The sequence below is a fragment of the Momordica charantia genome (assembly GCF_013281855.1).
Source record: "Momordica charantia cultivar OHB3-1 chromosome 6 unlocalized genomic scaffold, Mcharantia_2.0 BLBB01000006.1, whole genome shotgun sequence".
Lineage (NCBI taxonomy): Eukaryota > Viridiplantae > Streptophyta > Magnoliopsida > Cucurbitales > Cucurbitaceae > Momordica > Momordica charantia.
In genome coordinates, this window is record NW_028275164.1 from 7,310,313 (window position 1) to 7,334,295 (window position 23,983).

The 23,983-nt window shown below is 37.7% G+C and overlaps 1 protein-coding gene across 2 annotated transcripts; it reads left to right on the forward strand.

The window, feature by feature from the left end:
• The first annotated feature begins 1,066 nt into the window (after positions 1–1,066).
• Positions 1,067–23,796, forward strand: DEK1 (calpain-type cysteine protease family). Of its 2 annotated transcripts, none has more exons than XM_022291934.2 (32): positions 1,067–1,392; positions 1,489–1,664; positions 2,345–2,595; positions 5,017–5,199; positions 5,280–5,415; positions 6,664–6,794; positions 6,894–7,008; positions 7,096–8,128; positions 8,308–8,418; positions 10,569–10,627; positions 10,978–11,140; positions 11,226–11,499; positions 11,626–11,776; positions 11,937–12,048; positions 12,133–12,298; positions 12,426–12,496; positions 12,605–12,696; positions 12,829–12,991; positions 13,128–13,199; positions 15,664–16,041; positions 16,258–16,373; positions 16,455–16,752; positions 17,285–17,604; positions 18,009–18,360; positions 18,446–18,766; positions 18,850–18,954; positions 19,123–19,251; positions 20,690–21,070; positions 21,167–21,304; positions 21,450–21,686; positions 21,767–22,228; positions 23,295–23,796. In XM_022291934.2, the coding sequence occupies exons 2-31, from the start codon at positions 1,540–1,542 to the stop codon at positions 22,070–22,072; spliced, it is 6,489 nt and encodes a 2,162-aa protein (XP_022147626.1). In that variant the 5' UTR covers positions 1,067–1,392; positions 1,489–1,539; the 3' UTR covers positions 22,073–22,228; positions 23,295–23,796. The 2 variants fall into 2 exon arrangements, with proteins under 2 accessions (XP_022147626.1, XP_087982258.1); XM_088126132.1 differs by having other exon boundaries at positions 5,023–5,199.
• Positions 23,797–23,983: the final 187 nt, after the last annotated feature.

Genomic DNA, 23,983 nt, shown 5'->3' on the forward strand with positions numbered 1-23,983 from the left:
ACTTAACTTTCGTCATGAGGGAGGGACGACAACTAAAAACCCTAAAATGAAACCACGTGTTGCAAGACTAATCTTTCAAACGTGAAACACACACATATATATACCGTAGATTTAGAAAGATTGACTTTTCGATTGCATAATATGTAACAGTCTATTGATTGTTGTGTCTCTAAAACGACTGAATAAATTCGATTTGGTTGATTTTAATTATTCAGCTCAATTTGTTTACTAGTCGGTGTGCCCCCTACTTTTAAATTTGATTCAAAACCTATGACTCAACTTGATTCAAATCCTACAAAACTTTTTTAAAGCTAACAAAAAGCATGTTTAGAGAGAGAGAGAGAGAGAGAGAGAGAGAGAGAGAGAGAGAGAGAGAGAGAGAGAGAGAGAGAGAGAGAGAGAGAGAGAGAGAGAGAGAGAGAGAGAGAGAGATAAGGGATAGAGAGACCAAATTACCCAAAAGTCAAAGTTGTCAAATACAAAATCAATCAAGCAAAAAGACCCTTTTGATTCCCTACCTAATTTCACATTACAATATTTGAGATAATTCTTACACTCAATAATTCAAACAAATTATTCCACTTTTGCTAATTAGTTTATTTTTTTAAATCTAAAAATACCCTTTCATTTTATTATTATTATTATTATTATTATTTCCCTATTTCAACTAAATTATTGACAAGTCCTCCCCCTTTTGTCTTTTAATTTATTGGAGAAATTCTCCCATTCAGACATTTGGTAACCTCATCCCACTTTCGCTCCTATGCGCGTGAGCAACACTCTCCAATCACCACCGCCACGTACACACCCACAAGTCTTACCAGGTCAACACATGGAATGATACCAGCGCGTTACCACACGCGCGTCTCCGAGAGTGGGCGAAGTCAGGGTGTGGAGATATCTTTTTATGTATTTATTTAATTTTTTTAATAGACCATCGTTCTTCTTCTTCCCGAACTATTTTTAATATTTTTTATCTGTATCTCTCTCTCTAAAATCTCTTCCTTTTTTCACTCCCCTACTGTTCATCACACAGAGAGCAGTAACCAGTAGGGTTTTTTTTTTTTTTTTTTCTTTTCCTCTAAAAATTACTCACTTCTTTTTTGCTTTTGTTGTATGCAAATCTATGAAATCACAAAGATAAAACCAAATCAACAAACCCTAAAACTTTTCCAATCTTTCCTCTCATTTCTCCTTTTTTGACTTTGATTGCAACAACTTTTCTTTTTTCTTCTCACTCTTCACCTTTCTTCTCTCTCACCCTTTACTTCACATGCTTAGCTAAGCCCGAATTTTTCTTCCCAAACCCTAAATTCCATGTTTGAGCACTACCCATTTTAGCTGAATTTCATAATCATGCTGTTTCTGTCTCAATCCGCTGCAGTAAAAGAGGTAGGAATTGTTCATTTCATTGCCCACACCCCCAGCTTCTTCAGCTCTGAGGCCCGAGCTTTACTGGTTTCTGTTCGTTTCTTTCTTCTTTTTTAGTGGAATCAGTTCCGGGTTTGATGCATGCGGTGTAGCTAATAGGAGGACGCCATGGAAGGGGACGAGCATAAGGTGGTATTAGCGTGTGTGATATCAGGGTCGCTCTTCTCGGTGCTTGGCTCCGCCTCGTTTTTCATACTATGGGCTGTGAACTGGCGCCCATGGCGGATTTATAGGTAATGTTTATTATTTTTATTTTTTGCTTGCTATGGATACGGATTTCTTCTGTTTGAATTATCCTTGGATGGAATAATAAATTAATGTAATGCCGCATTAGTTTAGGGGCTCCAGGTTATAATCAAGAATGCTATAGTTATACTGGTTTGGGGTAAGGTATTGGATGCAAGTGTGGGGCATCGGTATTTGATAGCATTTTACATACTTCATACTTCATATCAAAATTTACTGGGTTGTGTATCACATCACTGTTAAATGTGCGGGAGAATCAACGTAATGCTGGGCTATCTTGGGTTGGAAAGATGCGTAGTTTGGTGAAGAGCCTGGATCAGACATTTGTTTATGGTCTTACATGGGTTACGATTCAATTAAAGTTCTCACATTATTAAAGGCCTAAACATTAAGGTGAATTCACTAGTTTTTGATCTGTTGAAGATAAGCAGTAGGTTGGTATCTGTTGTTTTATATTATTCATTATAATTAAATATTGCCCCTGTTTCAAATTGTCTCCCTGGCTGTTGATGATTGTCTATCCAGCTTTCTCATCCTAATTTTTATTGTGTGTTATGTGTACACGTGCACAATGGAAATTGATATGTTTATGTCTTTATGATGTAGATGAATATGTTTTTTGTCTATTCTTCCATCAAACTTTAATGCAATTACAATTATTTTTCAGTTGGATATTCGCTAGAAAGTGGCCAAATATCTTGCAAGGACCTCAGCTAGATCTGTTATGTGGTTTTCTCTCTTTATCTGCATGGATACTAGTTATTTCTCCCATCGTGGTGCTGATCATATGGGGCTGCTGGTTGATTGTAATATTGGGTCGAGATATAATTGGTCTAGCTGTATTAATGGCTGGCACCGCTCTTCTATTGGCATTTTATTCAATTATGCTCTGGTGGAGAACACAATGGCAAAGCTCAAGTATGTCGCTGTGATCAGCCTAATCTTGATTAAATATGGCATTTTCATTTGCATATTTTTTTTTTACAAGAAATGGAAATTTCACTAAACTTCAATATCATCAGCTTTAATATGGCAACTCAGTATAACTAGAATGTTTGGTGATTGGAGCGTTTTGGCTTTTTACACATGCTTAGTGTAACTAGCATGTACTGTATCCCCTTCTTTTTTGGGGCAAGCCTTAGTGGTATATTCAATGCAGAGGTGTTTTGGAGGACCTTGCGATGCTAGTTTGCTCAGTTGTTTTGGTGCAGTTTTCGAGTCTTCCAGAGTTTCTGAGGTGTGTAACAAAACTGACAGGTGATGGTGAAGGAGGTTTTGCTATATCCCCCTTGTGGGATAAGGGCAAAACTCTTTGGCAGACTTGTTTCTTCTCTATTTTGTGGGATATTTGGCTAGAGAGACGCTTGGGATTTCACTCGATTTAATCTCTCTATGGGATTTTGTTACGAAAGTTTTGTGTAATTATCAGTTAGGTTTTATTGTTTTGGATTGGAGCCTCCTTTTGTCGGTTGTTTCTTTAGGCCCTTGTACATGACCACATTCTTTCATTTGTCTCAATGAAAGCTCAGTTTCTTGTGAAAAGGAGAAAACTAGCATGTGCTATAGTTTGAAGGGAGAAGTGATGATGATAGGTAGTTGATACTTTAGAACTAATTTCTTTTTGAGAAATGATGTAAGCATTGTGGTCTCCTGTCCAAGGATAAAGATTTTCCCTCTAGCAATGACCCCTCGAGGAACCACTTTTAATGGAACAAGGACGAGAGAACTCTTCTTCTAATTTTATTTTTGCTTAGTACGGTAGTATGGCAATTCGGGGAAAGAAAGTACAAAATATATACACTTCGAGCATTTGTATTTTGGAATATATCTACTTTCTCAAATAGGAGAGCTAGAGGTATTAATCCATTGGGAAGGGCGAAAAAGTTGATGAAGCATTGCGGAAGCTGTATGAACTTATCGAGCAACAATTCTGTATGAACTTATCGAGCAACAGTTTTCATCTTTTCACCTTGAGGACAACGTGAAAGTTCAGAACAAAGGTGTTCATAAAGTTAGTAAGCTGTAAGCCTTCAAAATTTTATGCATGAAAGGTGGAAGGTGCGAAGCAGATTGCATTGGTATTGTACTTTTGTACAGAAAGGGTAGATGGGAACCTTTTTCCGTAGTTAGTAGCAAGTAGTTAGTAGCAAGTATATATGTAGCTGATGATGTAGCATGTCAAGGCATATCAAAAAGCGGCTCTATTCTTTGTGAGAAAACAAACTTGTTAAGAATAAAAACAATGGAAGACAACTTCGTCAAGAACACCCTAAGTGTTGAAGTGAGCCACATGACAAACCTCCCCTTAAGCCGACTCTACACCCTTGAAGATTCTCCTATTTATCTTTAACTAGATGTTTTGAATGATGGTGAAAAACACTTCCTGCCACAGAGCAGCTTTATTATGAAAGAGATAAATAGGTTCCTACTCCAGGACAACATCTGCTCAGAGCCAAACTGACGCAAAAAAGTCTCTGAGAAACCTCCCCCAAATGTTCACAGCAAAGTGACATCTCCATAATACATGATCTAAGTTTTCCAATGCCTGTTAACACAAATTGTGCCATCGAGGACCCAAAACTGAGAAACAACATGAAGGGCTTGAGGGGGGGGGGGGGGGCATGTGCTTTAGTTGCTTTAAGTTTGGAGAAAGTGAGAAGAATTAACACCATGGACTTTACCTAGAGATGTTCGCCTTTAGTTTTGGGTCCTCGATGGCACAATTTGTGTTACCAGGCATTGGAAAACTTAGATCATGTATTATGGAGATATCACTGTGCTGTGAACATTTGGGGGAGGTTTCTGAGAGACTCTTTTGCGTCAGTTTGGCTCTGAGTAGATGTTGTAAGGACATGATGGAGGAGGAACCTATTTATTTCTTTCATAATAAAGGTGCTCTGTGGAAGGTATTGAGGATGTCTCTTATTTATCTATCTATTTTTATTGTTATTTTTCTTTTTCTAAGTTTTTAGTTTATTTTCTGGAAGTAATGAGAAAAGTTGTTCTAGAAATTCATCTATACATTCCTGTTGTGTTTTACCATACGCTTGCTTTGATTATGTATGTTTAAGCAAATTAGATACTGTGCTGATATCTGATTGTTATTAGCAAAACACTCATTCGGAGACAAATTAATTGGTAAACATGAAAATATTGTACTGAATTTATTCAGGTGTTTTAACTTCACGATTGTAATGTATTATACCTGCAGTTTTTTGTGTAAAGTGCTTTCTTGCATCATTTGTAGAGCTGTGCTCTTTTCTTATCTTTCTTCCCCCTTGGAATTTAATCTTCTTGTACATTCATCATGACATTAATATGTTTTTCGTACTTGGGCAGGGGCAGTTGCTATTCTTCTTCTTTTGGCGGTTGCTCTTCTCTGTGCATACGAACTTTGTGCTGTATATGTTACAGCTGGTTCTAGTGCATCTGAGCGTTATTCACCCTCTGGTTTCTTTTTTGGTATATCAGCAATTGCCTTAGCGATCAACATGCTCTTCATTTGTCGGATGGTCTTTAATGGTATGCCCAAAAATCCATTACCATCCAACGATTCCTTCTATCTTTTTGCTTTCTTTTTGTTATAGTTTCTCTTGGTGCAGGAAATGGATTAGATGTGGATGAATATGTGCGGAGGGCATACAAGTTTGCATATTCTGATTGTATAGAAGTGGGTCCCTTGGCTTCTTTACCCGAACCACCTGATCCTAATGAATTGTATCCTCGCCAATCTATCAGGCAAGCTCTAGAAGTTCTCACTTATTATTCTTTCATGTCAAATCAATTAATTACCAAATCTTATTATGTTATGGTCATTGATTGCAATGATCGCTACATCTTTGTTGGTGTCCCCATGATTTTAATATTGTGTGTGTAATTTCTTTTAGTTTGTATTGGTGTCCCCATATACATTGTGGGTGTTAAATAGTTGTGTTGTAATCAACTAACTATTTAACATATATTTTTTTTTTGTGAACAAGAAATAAACTATTTAACAATATATATATTTTTTGAATATAGACTCTCAAGTTTGTGAAATTATATCCCAATCTTGAAATGTTAATGGTCCAATGATCATATCTAATATTGTTATTGATTGAAAACAAAGTAGACTGGTAATAAGAAACAAATAATCATAATATTGGGAAGGTTTGAGAGAACCGTGTGGTGCAACGTTAGTCTTCCTCCTCAGGAAATTGAGGCCTTCTATTTTATACTTTATAAGTGCTAAGTTTTATTTGGATTTTCCCAAGCCATAGTTTCTGAAAACCAAACAACATAATTCTCAGATTGCTGCCAAGAGGTAAGTCAGACATTTAAGAAGCCAAGATTCTCATCTTTACACTTCTACTTATTGGCAACTTCACTTAAACTCTGGTCGTTAATTTGGCCATTAATGAAAAAAGTAGCGTGTCATAAATGAATTAGAGGCAATTAAGATGTATTATTTATTACCAGAAAGAAAACCTTCCACCAACTACATCTCAACTTCTTTAGATAATATTCTACCAACACAATCTTCGACGATAACAAAGAAGAAGAGAGGATATTCTTGACGAGGACCTCTGAGATTCCTCTTTGTTTCCCATTGAGAATGTTGGTGTGATTAGAGTAACTGAGTAAGAGACACGAGGAGTACATTTTTTCCTAGTAATACCAAATTCACTTAGGTAACACCATATTCAAGAAATCCCAATCTAATTTTTTGTAGGCATTTTGAGATCGAATTTGGAAAGGGTTCCTTGCTTTCTCTTCCTTTTTGCTGATAAGAAACTTCATTAGTCACAATTGGATAAATGATTTTTTTCTCCTAACAATAAAACCTGATTGGGAAGGGGAGTGTTAATATGTGCTAAAATTATGCTTAAACGATCATTCATCTTTGGGTTGTTTAGAATTTGCACATCTCTGAAGAATATTCTTAGTAACTTTATTGCCAACTGATAGTATGATTGTTCACTTTTGGATTGGGTTTACCATTTTCAGGGCTTCACATCTTGGGCTTCTTTATGTTGGTTCAGTTGTAGTACTTGTAGCCTACTCTATTTTATATGGCCTTACTGCTAAGGAATCACGATGGCTTGGTGCCATTACTTCTGCTGCTGTTATCATTCTTGGTATGTCCTAACTGCTTCACCTATATTTAGCATTATTTTCTCGTATTAGCACTTCTGCATGTTTTGATGTTTTAAATGTTTTCGATACTTGTTTTGTAGATTGGAATATAGGGGCATGCTTGTACGGGTTCCGGCTGTTAAGAAGTGGTGTTTTAGCACTTTTTGTGGCTGGCATGTCTCGTGTTTTCCTCATTTGCTTTGGAGTTCATTACTGGTTTGTTCCTACCATTTTCATCTGGTCTGCTTGTAACTAGACCTGATAATGTTTTTTTCATGGTTTTCCTTTTTCCTCCTGTATCAGGTATCTGGGACATTGTATTAGTTATGCAGTTGTAGCTTCTGTGCTATTGGGTGCTGCTGTGATGCGTCATCTCTCAGCGACAGATCCATTTGCTGCTAGGAGGGATGCCTTACAGAGCACTGTGATTCGGTTGAGAGAGGGTTTCCGCAGGAAAGAACCAAATAGTTCATCAAGCTCGTCAGATGGTTGTGGTTCAAGTATGAAACGCAGTAGTAGTGTTGAAGCTGGTCACCTTGGTAATGGTGTTGAAACTACTAACAAGAGTGGGGCAGCAGTTCAATGTACTGTTGATGCTAATATTTGGAATGGTGTCTTATGTCGAACTGGTAGTTCCCAAGAGGGGATTAGCAGTGATAAGAGCATGGATAGTGGTCGGCCAAGTTTAGCTTTGCGAAGTAGTTCTTGTCGTTCTATCATCCAAGAGTCTGATGTGGCAACATCTTTCATGGATAAAAATTTTGATCATCATAGTTCCTTGGTGGTTTGTTCTAGTAGTGGGCTTGATAGCCAAGGTTGTGAATCTAGCACGTCAACTTCTGCAAACCAACAAACACTGGATTTGAATTTGGCTCTGGCATTGCAGGAAAGGTTGAGTGATCCAAGGATTACATCTATGTTGAAGAGAAGCTCTAGACAAGGGGATCGTGAATTGGCTAGTTTATTGCAAAATAAAGGTTTGGATCCTAATTTTGCAATGATGTTGAAGGAAAAGAGCTTAGATCCAACTATCCTAGCATTACTTCAAAGGAGTAGTTTAGATGCGGACAGAGAGCATCAAGATAATACTGATATTACCATCATTGATTCAAACAGTGTTGACAACATGTTGCCCAATCAAATCTCTCTGTCTGAAGAACTGAGACTTCATGGGCTTGAAAAGTGGCTTCAGTTCTCCAGACTTGTACTACACAATGTAGCAGGGACCCCAGAACGGGCATGGGTTATCTTTAGTCTAGTCTTCATAATTGAAACAATCATTGTGGCCATATTCCGTCCAAAAACTATTAACATTATAAATGGAACACATCAACAGGTGAATTAAACTTTTATTTACGTACATTGGATCATATTCAACAATGGCATATATGTGTCTTTATCCAAAAAAAAAAACTTAACAATCCCATTATTGGATTACAAATTATTAATCTTCTGAAATATGTTCAAGATATCCTTTGTTTGTATTCAAACTAAGACTTTTTCTTGTGCTTTCAGTTTGAATTCGGTTGTGCTGTGTTACTACTATCTCCTGTTGTCTGTTCAATCACTGCTTTCCTCCAGTCACTGCAAGCGGAAGAAATGGCAATGACCTCAAAACCTCAAAAGGTATGTATTCCATCTGAGGTTAAATCCATGCAGATAAGAAATTTGTTTGGTTTCAATAGTTACATTGATTTTTAGTAGCTTCCAGTATTTCTTTTCTTCTCAATGAGAGAACTTATTGTAAAAAAAGCTTTATTTATTTTTGATAAGAAACAATTTCGTTTATGAGTGAAATTACAAAAGAGGGGGATGTGTACCCCAAAAACCAAAGGAGTTACATGAGACTTCTCAAGTTGGTCAAAAGAGAAACCATACTATATGAGTCAAAATACTTTAGATGCTTTACACCAAGACATAGCAAGAAAAATGATATTGTCAAAGAGTAGCAAATGTGAGCTCTTTTTCTGTGAAGAGTCCAGGGTTTCTCTCGTTCCAAAATGTCCAAAAAAAGGCTCGAAGGATGTGTTTTCAGAGGATTGCCTTTTCTTTCTTGAAAGGATGGCCCGCAAGAACAAATGAGAGTAAAGCCTTGATATCAGTCGGAAGAGCCACTTTCCAATCAAATGCGAGTAATATCTCATTCCAAATCAATGATGCAAGGGAGCATGTGAGGAAAAGGTGGGGCTGTGTTTCTCCATCTCTTTTGCAAAGGATGCACCATTGGGGAGAGATGGTGAGATAGGGGAGCTTTCCCTATAGTCGGTCATGGGAGTTGATTGCCTTGTGTGATAGCTCCCATATGAAGAATTTAATCTTTTTTGGGTAGATTTCATCCCATATAGCTTCAGCCAGGGAAGGAGGGAAAGGGATGAGATGTTCCTTTGTGACCATGTCAGAGGGAAGGGTCTTGATGGAGAATATTCCTTTACTGTCAAGAAGGCCATTTCCAGAAGGGTAAAAAAAGCTTTATGAATTTTCTATTTTTGAGTTGATTCAAGAGAGAGAATGATAACAGCTCACAAATTTTGTTTGGTAATGTAGTGTGTAGGTTGCCAGGGCAACCTAGTTGGCAAGAGCTTGGATTCTCTTGATCCTATTGGCTTGGAGGTCTCAAGTTTGAATTTTCTAGTGGACTTAATACCAAAAATCCTTGATGTCTCCTAGGTCATTGGGTGGCTCCACTCCCAGTTCTAAAGTGTGGAGGTTGCATTAGAACTTTTTTTTCTGTCGTGGATACTCAACAAGCTTGTAGTGTAGTTTGAACCACCAAATAAGGAACTAAAGAACCTTAGAACTCAAGGACACAGTTGTACCAACCTATTGAACATATCCTGTTCAAGTGTTCAAGTAAGGTCGTAATAAGAAACTAAAGAACCTTAGAATATTAGAATCACATTGGTAAGAACAGTCTGTTATCATGGACCTCAACCAATTAATAGGTTCTGGCTTCAGAGATTTAACTGGATATCATATCTCTGCAACTGATGCACAGCTGAATACTTTGCCCGGACCCAGAGATGTCACTTTCTTTGTTTGTGTATTTATTCACCCCCTCCCCCACATTTTTTTAGAATCTATAATAAAATAATTAAACTCATATGATCTATGGAGTTATCAACACTTTAGACAATGTTTTCTGCATTGGAAAATCGTGTTGGAAGATAAAAGAAAACTTTTCAGACAATGCTACAAAGTTAGGTAGCAAACCATTGTGACATTTATTCGTATGCATACTCTGCCATATACGTTTATGGACCACTGTGAAGTTACCAATTCTTTACACACAATGCAACTAAACAAGAGAGCAAACAACTGTGAATTTTGTCTGTTATGCTAACATAGAATATTGGCCTAGATATTCTAGGAGAATGTAGGCTAAGTTAAAAGTGATGATAGACAGTTGTGGATTTGGGAGTTGTATGGCCTTTGCTGATATGGGCGAGCATCCTTTTTTTGTCTGCAAAATGAAGTGTGAATAGTAAAATACTTTTTCCAAATCTTTTCTGGCCAGAATTGTCAAAACAGTTCAAATTAAAATTTATGGATAGTTAGCCCCTTGGGGACTTGAAGGTTTGGTACACCCTGCAGAAGTCTTAGGTTTTGACCTTTTTGATGATGCTATTTTGCATGCATAGTATGCTATTTGGTTCACATGCATAAGTTTCTGATGATATCATTTATTTTGGTCTATCTTTCATTCTTCTTTATGAAAGCATGGCTTTTCATAAAGAATATTTTTGGTCTATGCCTTTTAATATGCTCATTTTCTGCAGTATGGGTTCATAGCTTGGCTGCTCAGCACTTCTGTGGGGCTTTTACTTTCTTTCTTGAGGTTTGTTCATATCATCTACCACCAATTATTTTTTGTCTTTGTGAAGCTTTGGAGCTGTATTGACCAGGAAAAGCTGGAAACTGGAAATATTTTTACTTTTATTTATACACATGCTTTTTCTGTTATATTGAAGTCCCTTTTCTGAGATTGGAACGAGTTTCTTCAGAGACTTCTATAGTTTCTGTGTTTTATTGTTATTTACTTGGTGCCTTCTTTCATCTTCTTTTACTATGGTCATTTCTTGATTAGCAAAAGTTTTTGATTTATTTCCCTTCTGTTCTTTCAGTTTCATTTGGATGCATTAATTTCTTTTTTCCTTGGTGAATGACAGTTAACTGTCTGTTTTGCAGCAAGTCATCGGTTCTTTTAGGGCTGTCCTTAACAGTTCCGCTCATGGTAGCTTGTCTTTCTCTTGCCATTCCTATATGGATCAGAAATGGGTACCAGTTTTGGATTCCACGAGTACAATGCATGGGTTCTGGAGGAAACCATCGAACTATTGTAACAAAGGAGGTTTGTTTCTTTTTTTCATACTTTTGAACTCTTCAATCACTGCTTAACATTGCATCTAATTTCAACTATCCTGATGATCTTACAGGGTATTGTTCTTGTGATTTGTATGTCACTGTTTTCTGGATCCGTGATAGCGCTTGGTGCTATTGTGTCTGCCAAGCCTCTTGATGATTTACGCTACAAGGGGTGGACTGGTGATGACAAAAGCTTGTCATCGCCTTATGCTACATCTGTGTATCTTGGCTGGGCAATAGCATCTGTAATTTCTTTAGTTGTCACTGGTGTGCTGCCAATAGTTTCGTGGTTCTCGACGTACCGGTTTTCTTTCTCTTCTGCAGTTTGTGTTGCCATATTCACAGGTAACATCTTCTGGTTTTCTATAGTTGTATTCTTGGCTGTTCAAATAAGGTTCTTGAAACTAGTGGTTTAAATTTTAAAGGTCTGCCACCAGTTGGTTTTAATGTGCTCTTTTTCTTGTTTTATAGTTGTTCTTGTCATGTTTTGTGGTGCATCATATTTGGAGGTTGTGAAATCAAGAGTTGAAGAGGTTCCTACAAATGGAGATTTCCTTGCTGCCTTGCTTCCGCTAGTGTGCATTCCTGCTTTGCTCTCTCTCTGCTCTGGATTATATAAATGGTGAGAACCTATTCCTCGTACAATCAGCAGGGTGGGAAACTATTATTATCAATTTGTCATCCAGTTGAACTTTGCAGCTGGATACATTCTGATAAACTTTTGGATGTTTAACATTAAGGAGAGAGGGTTTTGTTAGCTTTTGAGCATGGATTGTTTGCAGGAAAGATGATGGCTGGAGGCTTTCTCAAGGTGTATATGCATTTCTTTTCATTGGGCTCCTCCTGCTACTTGGTGCTATATCAGCTGTTATAGTTGTAGTTAAACCCTGGACGGTGAGAGAAGATTAGTAATACCTTTCGTTTTATCTACCTCAACCATCTTCACTTCTCTGATAGCACTTTCTTTCCATGGAACAGATTGGGGCAGCATTTCTTTTGGTGCTTCTTATGATTGTGCTAGCAATTGGCTCTGTCCACCATTGGGCTTCAAACAATTTCTATTTGACGAGGACCCAAATGTTTTTTGTTTGTTTCCTTGCTTTTATTTTGGCTTTGGCAGCATTTCTTGTTGGATGGTTTGAAGGTGAAATCAGGATTCATTGCTTCTACTTCTTGTTCCCGTGTTTTTTCTTTTCCCATTTGAAAAGTTATGGTTTTGGTTACAAGATTAAAAAGTTTGCCTAATAACGCCTTCCTGTTTCTCCCCTCAGGTAAACCATTTGTGGGAGCTTCTGTTGGTTATTTCTTATTCTTATTTCTTCTGGCGGGAAGAGCATTAACTGTGGGTTATGCATGACCTTTAAATATTTTGCTATTTATATTTGATTTTTTGAGCTAACTTGTATATTTATTACTTGTAATTACATTTTTTTTGTTTTTGTTTCTACAGGTTCTTCTCTCACCTCCAATTGTAGTCTATTCTCCAAGAGTTCTTCCTGTATATGTTTATGATGCTCATGCAGATTGTGGGAAGAATGTCAGGTTTGTTTAGCTGTCTGATATGTTTTTCTTTTATTTATTGACAAATGCCTGTTGCTTTCTTCATGATAAGTGATAATTGTATATAGGGGTTTGACTATAAGCGTCTGATATCAGCTAGTTTATTCTCTATAGTGCTGCATTTCTTGTGCTTTATGGGATAGCGTTAGCAACTGAAGGCTGGGGTGTTGTTGCGAGTTTGATTATTTATCCACCATTTGCTGGAGCTGCTGTATCTGCAATTACTCTTGTTGTATCCTTTGGTTTTGCTGTCTCTCGTCCATGTTTAACTCTCAAGGTATGTGATTAGTTGTGTTGAATTCTTCAATATGTGAATTATCCACCTGACTTCGTTAAGGCCTCTGTAAAAGAAACATATTTTCCAATTTGTGTTCAGTATTTAATACATTATCCATGCTATCTAATTTATGTAGATGATGCAAGATGCGGTTCACTTCCTCAGCAAGGAAACTGTTATTCAAGCAATTTCTCGGTCTGCCACCAAGGTGTGCTTGACTATAGTACATTCATATAAAAAGTGCCTTTTCTTATTTATTTGTTTATGTTTGGATGAGACTCAGAGACATGGTAGGATGTCTATATATGTGTGTGTATATTATATTGTACGAGAAACATTTTGTTAGAAGAATGGATGTACATAGAAAGGGCAGGGGGTGGGGAGACGACAGATTCTTCCAGCCCAATCAAAGGAGATAAGAATACCTCCACAACTTTTATCTCTAAGTATGGATAATAATTATGAAGGAATGAATCGAAGGTACCACAATGAGGAGGCCAGAAAAGTAATAAAATCCTACACCTCATGCAGAACCCTCTCAACCTGACACTGGCAGATAATACTTCTATTTCTCTCAATTCACATATCCTTAGAAATTCATTTTGACTAAATTAGGCAAATAGTGTTAGTTTTGTCTTGGGATATTTTGCAGCACAACAAAGTCTGGAAAGATCTGACATCGTGGAGAAAACCCAGATTAATCCGAATATGCTAAGCACCTCCACTTGATGGTGCTAACCAAAAAGGTAGGACATGAATAGGTGGTTTAAAAGAAGGTGCAGTCCCGAATGTTATTTTGGGTAGATAGAAAATTGGTATATTCTTTTGTGGAGTTTGAATGATGTTATAGTGTGGTCAATCGTGGAGTCTACTGGAAGATCTGGGGGCTTGCTGAGATTGTGGGATAAAACAAGAATCAAAGTTTTTGATGTTCTGAAAGGTGCATGCTTCTTGACTGTTCTAATGGAGGCGGGGGATGGAAGAAAAAGGTATGCATTTTCAATATTTATGCTCTGAAGTATAGAGAAAGGAAGGATTTTTGGGCAGAATTAGGTCTTGTGAGTATTACCAAGAGGTTTGCTGCTGGAGTCAATATAATTTGGTATTTCCTTGGAAAGTATAATGGAGGAAGGATAAGGAGCATGGAGAAATTTAGTGATTAAAAATTGATCTATTTGGCGTTGTTTAAATAGAATTGAATAATTTAAAATTCACGTGGTCGTAGTTTTCTATAGGTCATATTTTTTTAATGAAAAAAATGGCTAGACAAATTCAAGGATTCAAGCGCCTTCAAGGAGATCTTAATCCTTTCAGACAATTTGCCCATCATTCTTGAAACTAGGAACCACTTGTAGTGCCACTTGGAAGAGGATTTTGTATGTACCTTCACTTGTGGAGCCCTCGCCTGTTAAACTCTTGGCTAACTCATACAGGTTTGACTAGGAGTGGTGGAAGGAAGAAAACATAGTCGCTGGGTTACAAGTTGATGAAGAAGCTTAAAGTTGTCAAGAATCAGATATAAATTTTGGAGTGAAAGCACTGCTGGAGATGTTATTGTTACAAAAGGAAGAAATTGAAAGTTAGATTGTTTTCACTAGATATGAGTAGGAGGATTTGATACTCTATGATGATGAAAAAGATCTGATGAAGCAAAATGCTTCTCGAATTTTTCATGAAGGGGGATGGAAGACCAATATAAGAAAGCAAGGTCACCTGGCTTAAAGAAAGGAGATGGAAATTCAGTCTTTCTTAGTCGGATGTTATTAGGAAGGTAAAAAAAGAATTTTATCTTGAATTAACTAATGTGAATGCCTTAAGCATTGGGTATTTTTTTTTTTTTTTGGATAAGAAACTTCAAACTTCATTCAAAAGAGAAATCAAAGGAGCAACAACCTAAGGGCGGGGCCCGAGAAGGCCCTCCCCTAAAAAGCTATAACATTACAGCTTCCCAATCTCGAGAAAGTAAGGCTATATTGTAATTACAAAAGAATCTCCTATGAGTAAGGCACCAAGTTGTAGTAATTTGTTCATTTTCACAAAAAAATATCAAAAGGGGAGGGACTAGCTGCCATTTCATTACCTTACATGTAGCTATTACTTACTTGGGATGCTTGACTGAAGTTTGACCCTTCATGTAGTCAAAATTCTCTTTCTGATACTCCATTATTTATATGATGTGTGGATTATTTTATATCTTATTCACACAAAAGCTAACTTGTTATCAAGGCTCTAAATATTGATGTCGATGAAAATTTTGAGGTCTCGATTTTATGGAAATGTCAATAGAAATATCGATAAAATGTCGATGTATATGGATGTTTTTGGAAAATTATAAAAATAAAAACATATTAACAAATATTTAAACTAACAAACAAATATTTCATAATTTTTAATAAGTTAAAAATTATTAATATTAATATTTGTTGTCCATATTAATGATACTTTATTGATATTTTTATAATTTGTCGAATTTTTTGCAACTATGGAAATGTTGATTCACTCCTCATGTCGTGTCGAACCTATAGACATGGGATGAAAATTTAATACCCTGCTTGTTATTATGTACATTCATGCTCCTAGTGCATGTTTTACATTTACTGATGCCTTTCGTTTATTCTCTGTTCTGAAATGCCGTAGCTTATCTAAATGGATGAATTTTGTTTACCATTCAGACTCGAAATGCTTTGTCTGGAACATATTCAGCTCCACAGAGATCTGCTAGTTCTGCAGCTCTCCTCGTTGGTGATCCTACTGTCATGCGTGATAGGGCAGGAAATTTTGTGCTTCCAAGGGCAGATGTTATGAAACTAAGAGATCGTTTGAGAAATGAGGAGTTAGTTGCTGGATCATTCTTCTGTAGACTGAGATATAGGAGGGCATTTTTTCATGAGTCAACTAACGATGTTGACCACAGAAGGCAAATGTGTGCTCATGCTCGTATTTTGGCTTTGGAAGAAGCAATTGATACAGAATGGGTATACATGTGGGACAAATTTGGTGGCTATTTACTTCTTTTGCTTGGTTTGACTGCTAAAGCTGAGCGAGTTCAAGTATGTTCTGAACTGTTGCATATTATTGATGAAATATATGTTCACTTCTCTTTACTCATTACTGGTAGTTAGAAATTGACAGATAATCCTGATGGTTTTCTTTTTGGATATGCAGATGCATTTTATTGATATGTTTCGAAATATTTTAATTAAATTGAGCTCTTTTTTTAAAAATTTAATTTGAGTTGATTGACTTATTGTTATTGTTTTTTGTAGGATGAGGTTCGGTTAAGACTTTTTCTTGATAGCATAGGCTTTTCAGACCTGAGTGCTAAGAAAATAAAAAAGTGGATGCCTGAGGACCATAGGCAGTTTGAAATCATTCAGGAGAGGTATAATAACTTTTTCTTGAGGAATTATTGAAGATTTTAAATTTTCTGCGCTTTCTAAATGTTCTCTTGTTAAAATTGTAGTTATATAAGGGAAAAAGAAATGGAAGAAGAAATCTTAATGCAAAGACGTGAGGAGGAGGGAAGAGGTAAAGAAAGAAGAAAGGCTTTACTGAAGAAAGAAGAGCGTAAGTGGAAGGAAATTGAAGCTTCTCTCATGTCCTCTATTCCAAATGCTGGTGGTCGAGAAGCTGCTGCCATGGCTGCTGCAGTGCGTGCAGTTGGTGGTGATTCTGTGCTTGAGGATTCTTTTGCTCGAGAAAGGGTGTCAAGCATTGCTCGCAGGATTCGAGTAGCGCAGTTAGCTCGTCGTGCAGTTCAGGTTGATTACTTCACTCTCTCCAATAGAATAAGGAACATAAGCTTTTTCTTGGGTATGATGGTTTAATATTATTATTATTCTATGTTTAGTTAAAATCTTGTATTTGCAGGTTCAAAGTACTGTAGATTAGCCAAACTGATATGTTTTTTAGTCAAGTTTCTCTTGCAATTTGTGTTTCTTTATGAAAGTATTCTGGGTACGTGATCAAAATTCCTTTACGTGGCCTCTTTCACATTGGGATGTGAGCCTTCTGAGTACAGCTTTATGATGTGCCACTATCATAACCTAACTGTCTAAAGCTCCACTTTGCTTATTTCATTGCATCAGTGTACTTTCTTTTCTATTTTAGTGGAATGCGGTTTTTGGTCCATTTTTTATGACCGTGGTTGTGGTTGTGCTGACCAACCTATGTTCAACTTAGCTAATCCCGCATAATTACTGCTTGATGCCTAAGTTCTCCATTTGAAATTGTTATTAAAGGAATTGTAATCATGATGATATTTTGTTTTCTTTATTCATTGTACGTTTGCAGACAGGAATTCTTGGTGCTGTCTGTGTACTTGATGATGAGCCAACAGGAAGTGGCAAGCATTGTGGTCAGATTGATGCTAGTTTATGTCAAAGTCGAAAAATCAGCGTTTCAATTGCTGTGTTGATTCAGCCAGAGTCAGGCCCTGTTTGTCTGTTAGGTACTGAGTATCAGAAGAAGATTTGCTGGGAATTTCTGGTGGCTGGTTCTGAACAAGGCATTGAAGCTGGTCAAGTTGGTCTCAGATTGATTACTAAAGGTGACAGACAATCTACCGTAACAAAGGAGTGGAGCATAAGTGCAACCAGTATTGCTGATGGAAGGTCTGTGTCGTTTGTTTTGAGAACCAGACCGAGTAGCTCCTCCAGCATCCATATAACTGCATTTAGTTTCCCTCTTGCTTCTGCTTTCTTTCATTTTGCGTGAGACTGCTTTATTTGGTATTGCTGATGCAAGGCCTGTCTTATTTTTTTATCAAACCAGACCGGGCAGCTTTTTTAGCAATCAACATAGCTGCATTTTAGTGGCCCTCTTGCTTTCTTCCATCCTTGCCGGGGACTGCTTTCTTCTGTGTTTAACTATCTCCTCTCTCTATCTCTTGGTGCCTCTCCCTCGTGTGCTTGAGATTTTCAGTTTTATGTTTTAAACCCCCTTTGCCGTGGCTGTTGTGGAGAATAGTTTTTTGTTACAGATAAATTCTATTTGATATTTGAACTTCTACTTGCAGGTGGCATATTGTAACTATGACCATTGATGCTGATTTGGGAGAAGCAACTTGCTATTTAGATGGTGGGTTTGATGGCTACCAAACTGGGTTGCCATTAAATGTGGGCGATAACATTTGGGAGCAAGGGACAGAAATTTGGGTTGGTGTTAGGCCCCCCACAGACATTGATATATTTGGGAGATCAGACAGTGAAGGAGCTGAGTCCAAGATGCACATAATGGATGTCTTTCTCTGGGGAAGGAGCTTAACAGAAGATGAAATTGCTGCCCTCCATGCTGCTATTAGCTCCACAGACTTTAATATGATTGACTTCACCGAAGATAATTGGGAGTGGGCAGATTCACCCTCTAGAGTATGTTCTTTTTTTGCTATTATGATATGAGATGCAAGCTACCATTCCAGTGGAACCTAATAGATCCCTTCTTTGTTTTCTTCAGGTTGATGAGTGGGATAGTGATCCTGCAGATGTTGATCTGTATGATAGGGATGATGTGGATTGGGATGGGCAGTATTCAAGTGGAAGGAAAAGAAGATTGGAGCGTGAAGGAGTGGTAGTTGATGTGGATTCTTTCACAAGGAAATTTAGGAGACCTCGAATGGAAACGTGTCAGGAAATTAACCAACGAATGCTTTCTGTAGAATTGGCTGTTAAAGAAGCCCTCTCTGCGAGGGGAGAAATGCATTTTACTGATGAGGAGTTTCCTCCAAATGATGAGTCCTTGTACGTGGATCCAAAGAATCCACCTTCTAAACTGCAGGTACTTTTTCTGTCTGATTTTCTGATTTTTGAGGTTCTTAATCAGTATAGTATTTTCTTCATAAGCTATATGTTTTTATCTAGGTTGTTTCTGAGTGGATGAGGCCTGTTGAGTTAGTAAAAGAGGGCAGAATAGATTCTCAGCCTTGCTTATTTTCTGAGGCTGCCAATCCATCTGATGTTTGTCAGGTTTGTCTCTGAGAAATGACTTCTCAAAATTTTGTTCGTCCTACCAAAGGAACGCTTGTGTTTGTCTTTTGAATCTACCAAGGCTGAGCATTTAATCTCTCTAAGTTTTTTTGGTTGTGATATTACTTATCTTTAACAAGATGCACGTCTTTGTTACAAATAAAACAGGGACGATTGGGTGATTGTTGGTTCTTAAGTGCTGTTGCTGTATTAACAGAGGCTTCCAAAATTTCTGAAGTGATTATTACTCCACAGTATAATGACGAGGGGATCTATACAGTTCGCTTCTGTATTCAGGTGAGTTTTTCCTTGTTATCATTTGATTGGTTGCTCATGCTTGTCATGAGCACGGCTTTGCTGATATAGTGCGTTTTTTAGTAAACCTGGCTTCTTCACCATGGTTGGTCTAAACTTCTTCTACTGTTTCCAATTTATTTATGTTTCTAATTTTTTATTGCGAGGTTACTTGTGATGGGAAAAGACACTTTCTGTTTTCGAGCTAGTATCTAGTCTTAAAATCAATAGAATAGGTCCTCAGTGTCTAGGATGGCTGTCTGTGACTCTTCTAAGCTTTTTTAGAAGTTGTTATTTAGCAAGGTGTGAGGTGTTTGTTTTTCCTTTTTTCTACTTGGATCTTTCAGAAAATAGTTATAAAAAGCTTTACTAAGCCTACACCAAGAAGCTTTCTTTTTTTTTTTTTTTCTTTTTTTTTTTGGTTATAAGAAACTCAACTTTTCATTATCAAAAGAGGAATAACAAGAGAATGGAGATAAGCCCCATCAAGCCAAGGGATTACAAAAAGGCTTCCCAATTGGCACAAATTTGAGAAAAGTTATGATTACAAAACAACTATGAAAGAGAGCACCAAGTGGAAGCATGGATTCTAATGAGATCCCAGAACTCTTCTCAGTTAGATTCCTCCCCTGAAAAGATTCTCTCTTTTTTCTGGAACCATAATCTCCACAAGAGAGCTGCTTGCACTTGTCCATTGAACTTTAGCAGAGCCATGGAACGCACCACCGAACAACAGCTGAAAAGCAGCCTCAGAACTGCTTTTGGGAAAGCACCACTTCATGTTGAAAAACTTGAAGAGGTTCAGCCAGCAAGCTTCAGCAAAGGGGCAAGAGAGAAACAAATGTCTTTGGTCCTCGTTCTCTTTACAGAGAATACACCAGTTGGGACTTAAACATACGTAGTCTCTTTTGCAATCTGCATAGGGCACTCAACCTTTCATGGGCAAAAGTTCGCAGAAAGACTTCTACCTTTGGAATTTTGGCTTTCCATATGTCCTTTGTTAGAATTGGATTAGAAGACTCTATTCCACATCGGCTTTGGAACTTATGATTTGACCGAGAATGAACCACTTCCTTCTAGTGCCCACCTACACCGAGAAGGTGTAACAAAGAGAAAATTGTCTATAAAACGTAAAGAAACTTATCTTTTTTTCTCTATAACCATGTGCACCACAAAAAACTTCTGTTGAGCCAAAGGACTTTTGCATTGTCTTTGAATTGATGATAAAGGAAAGCTGAGAAAAGATTGTTAGCCACTTTGTAGTTAAATACAAAAGACCATCCAAAACTGGAAAACATGTTCCTGAATTTAGTAACTTGGTATCCGTTTACTAATACTTATTCTAACTCGTAACTATATCTGTGTTTATTTTCTTAATTTCCAATTCTGACGTGTTGTGATTAACATTTTAATTACTGTGGATATCATTCTCTCTTTCTAGAGTGAGTGGGTCCCTGTGGTCGTTGATGATTGGATCCCATGTGAATCACCGGGGAAACCTGCATTTGCTACTAGTAGGAAAGGTAATGAGCTTTGGGTGTCCATATTGGAGAAGGCGTATGCCAAATTACATGGGTCTTATGAAGCATTAGAGGGCGGTCTAGTTCAGGATGCTCTTGTTGATCTTACTGGAGGTGCTGGTGAGGAGATCGACATGAGGAGTGCCCAGGCCCAGATTGATCTAGCTAGTGGTAGGCTATGGTCTCAATTGTTGCGCTTTAAACAAGAGGGATTTTTACTTGGTGCTGGCAGTCCATCAGGATCGGATGTGCATGTTTCCTCTAGTGGCATTGTGCAAGGACATGCCTATTCATTGCTACAGGTAAGTTTTTTCTACCTGTGAATCTGATAAATTTGTATCAATATATTGATTGAATGTTAGAGCGAAGAATATCCAACCTTTTTTCTGAATATTCAGGTAAGAGAGGTTGATGGGCACAAGCTTATTCAAATACGAAATCCATGGGCCAATGAAGTTGAGTGGAATGGTCCTTGGGCTGATTCTTCCCCTGAATGGACTGATAGGATGAAGCACAAGCTGAAGCACATTCCACAGGTGTGTTCTCGTGCTTTATTTGCCAGATTTCGTTATAAGAAGAAATGACAAATGGGTGTTAAAATTCAAAACGTGTAACCTTGACATAGTAATCACGAGACTGCACGACATAATTGTTTTTCATGTTTTGTATATGTTTTTGCAGTCGAAAGATGGAATATTCTGGATGTCATGGCAAGATTTTCAGATTCACTTTCGATCGATATATGTTTGTCGAATCTATCCTACAGAGATGCGCTATTCTGTCCATGGCCAGTGGAGAGGTTATAGTGCTGGTGGTTGTCAAGATTATGATACATGGCATCAAAATCCACAATTTCGATTGAGAGCTTCTGGGCCAGATGCATCATATCCTGTACATGTTTTCATCACCTTAACCCAGGTATTCTCCTTTTCTTGTGTTTGAAAATGTATTCTTGTTGCTGAACATTATTAACCTAAAACTCACTCGTACATGTTTAGGGTGTAAGCTTCTCTAGGACTGCAGCTGGTTTCAGGAACTATCAATCAAGTCATGATTCAATGATGTTCTACATTGGAATGAGAATACTGAAAACCCGTGGACGTCGAGCTGCTTACAATATTTACCTGCACGAATCTGTTGGGGGCACAGACTATGTCAATTCCCGTGAAATATCATGTGAGATGGTTCTGGAACCCGATCCAAAGGGTTACACAATTGTGCCTACGACGATACACCCAGGCGAAGAAGCACCATTTGTTCTGTCTGTCTTCACAAAAGCATCGATAACCTTGGATGTCTTATAGCACATGTGATCACTCTCTTCAGCTGGTTTTATCACGTGAGGTGAGAATGCCTATGTGCATCACCGACATATCGAGTAGCTTGGGCTGGCGGCAGTCTGTTTTCTGCTTCTGGGGTTTCATTGACCTTGACCTTATTAATCACTGCGAGATCACCTGGTAAACAATTCTTTAAGTTCATTATCGTTTTCCTCTTTCGTCTATATTCAATGGTATGTTAGGAGGAACCCTAATTTGCTCTTTATGCCTCTTTTAAGGATATTTCCTTAGATGCATATCTTGGTGCATTTCATCTGGTTTTTAACAAGTATGTTTAGTGTCCTTTTGTTTGGAGTCTAGAACTTACTCGTGTCTCCTTTATGGAGGAGATGTGGGCGCTAGTCTATGAGGAAAGGGAATTTTGAAATAAAGTCCAGCAACCAGTTGCCTAATGTAGGGAGTTGTTGAAGAATGCTCTCTTGAGATGGAGAAACGTTTTGCTTACCTTTTGTAAGGTGTTGGGGCAGGAAAAAGGCTGCTTAGGGGGTTCATTACAAGTGGGGCTAATGGGTTTTGAGTTTTGTTCGGAGGGGATGAGTTCAAATTATGGTGGCCACCTATCTAAAATTTAATATCCCACGGGTTACCTTGGCAATCAAATGTTGTTGGGTTAAGAGTTGTCCAGTGGAATAGTCGAGCCACGCACAAGCTGGTTTAGACAATCACGAAAATAAAAAAACTATACTTAAAACAGTTACATCTCGGCTCTACAATATGACACTCACGTTATTACTGCGGAAGCATGGTCATGACAGCAATGGTGCTCGTCATGGTCAATTCACAGGTGAGGGTGGCAGCAATGGTGGTAAAGGGACTCTTGGAGTCAATGGGTTCAAACCCATGGTGGTTACCTAATAAAGTGTACGAGTTTACATGAGATTAATCAAAATACACTCAAGCTTGTCCTAATACTTGAAATGTATGGTATGGTGGTAATCTAAAGTGTATGCACCCAAGTTGCCCTAATACTCATGGATCTGAATACCAAACATACAAAATTGTCACATGAGATTAATCAAAATCCACTCAAGCTGGCCCTTATACTCATGGATTTAAATACCAAACATAAAAGTTTGTGCATGTATCTTCATGTATACGGGCAGATGACTACATTAGAATTTAGAATTCTCATAGCTCCTTTTGAAAGGATGGGATAGTTGAATCTAACCAAGTTTTTTCTTCTCAGTTTGCAATGTCATACAATCTCAGCCTCAAAGCAATCACCCTTCTGGGTCAGCAATTTGGTAGATTTATGCCGCCACAGTCGCAAATCCGTTATCAGCTAAAAGCACAAACACGGTATAGTGAATGAGCTGCGGTTTCGTTTTCTGATTTTGTGGGACGAAGATGCTGAAGAAATGGTGCAAAATTGACATTCTGAGTATCACGAGTACATCAGGTACTTCTGTCAATCTTGTATGTATATAGGTAGATTTTGTATTTAACTAATATAATGTAAATTTCTTTCTATTTTTTCCCTTTTTCGGATGGAGGGGCGAAAAAGTAATAGGAAACACAAATTAGCATTTAGCAGAGCTAAGTCAATTTGGGGAATATAGAGAAAAGCAGTGCAGCTGGTAATGCTATGGCTTCCAGCTGCAGTTTTGAAAGCTTTAATAGTCGGAACATCATCCAGTTCAACTGTACAAAAATGCTTTATTTTTTCAATATAATCTTCGATTTTTATATTCGAGTATCGTAGACTGTCCATGGTTTGGTTTTGACTTGATTAAAGTTTTCATATTTGTTGATACTGGAAACATGGAGTTATCCATATAATGCATGAGAACTTGGAAAAATGTCTGTTCATGTGGAAATCTGGGAATTTTGATAGTTGGAGAGAACTCCATCTTCACCAATTGCACAACAATGGGA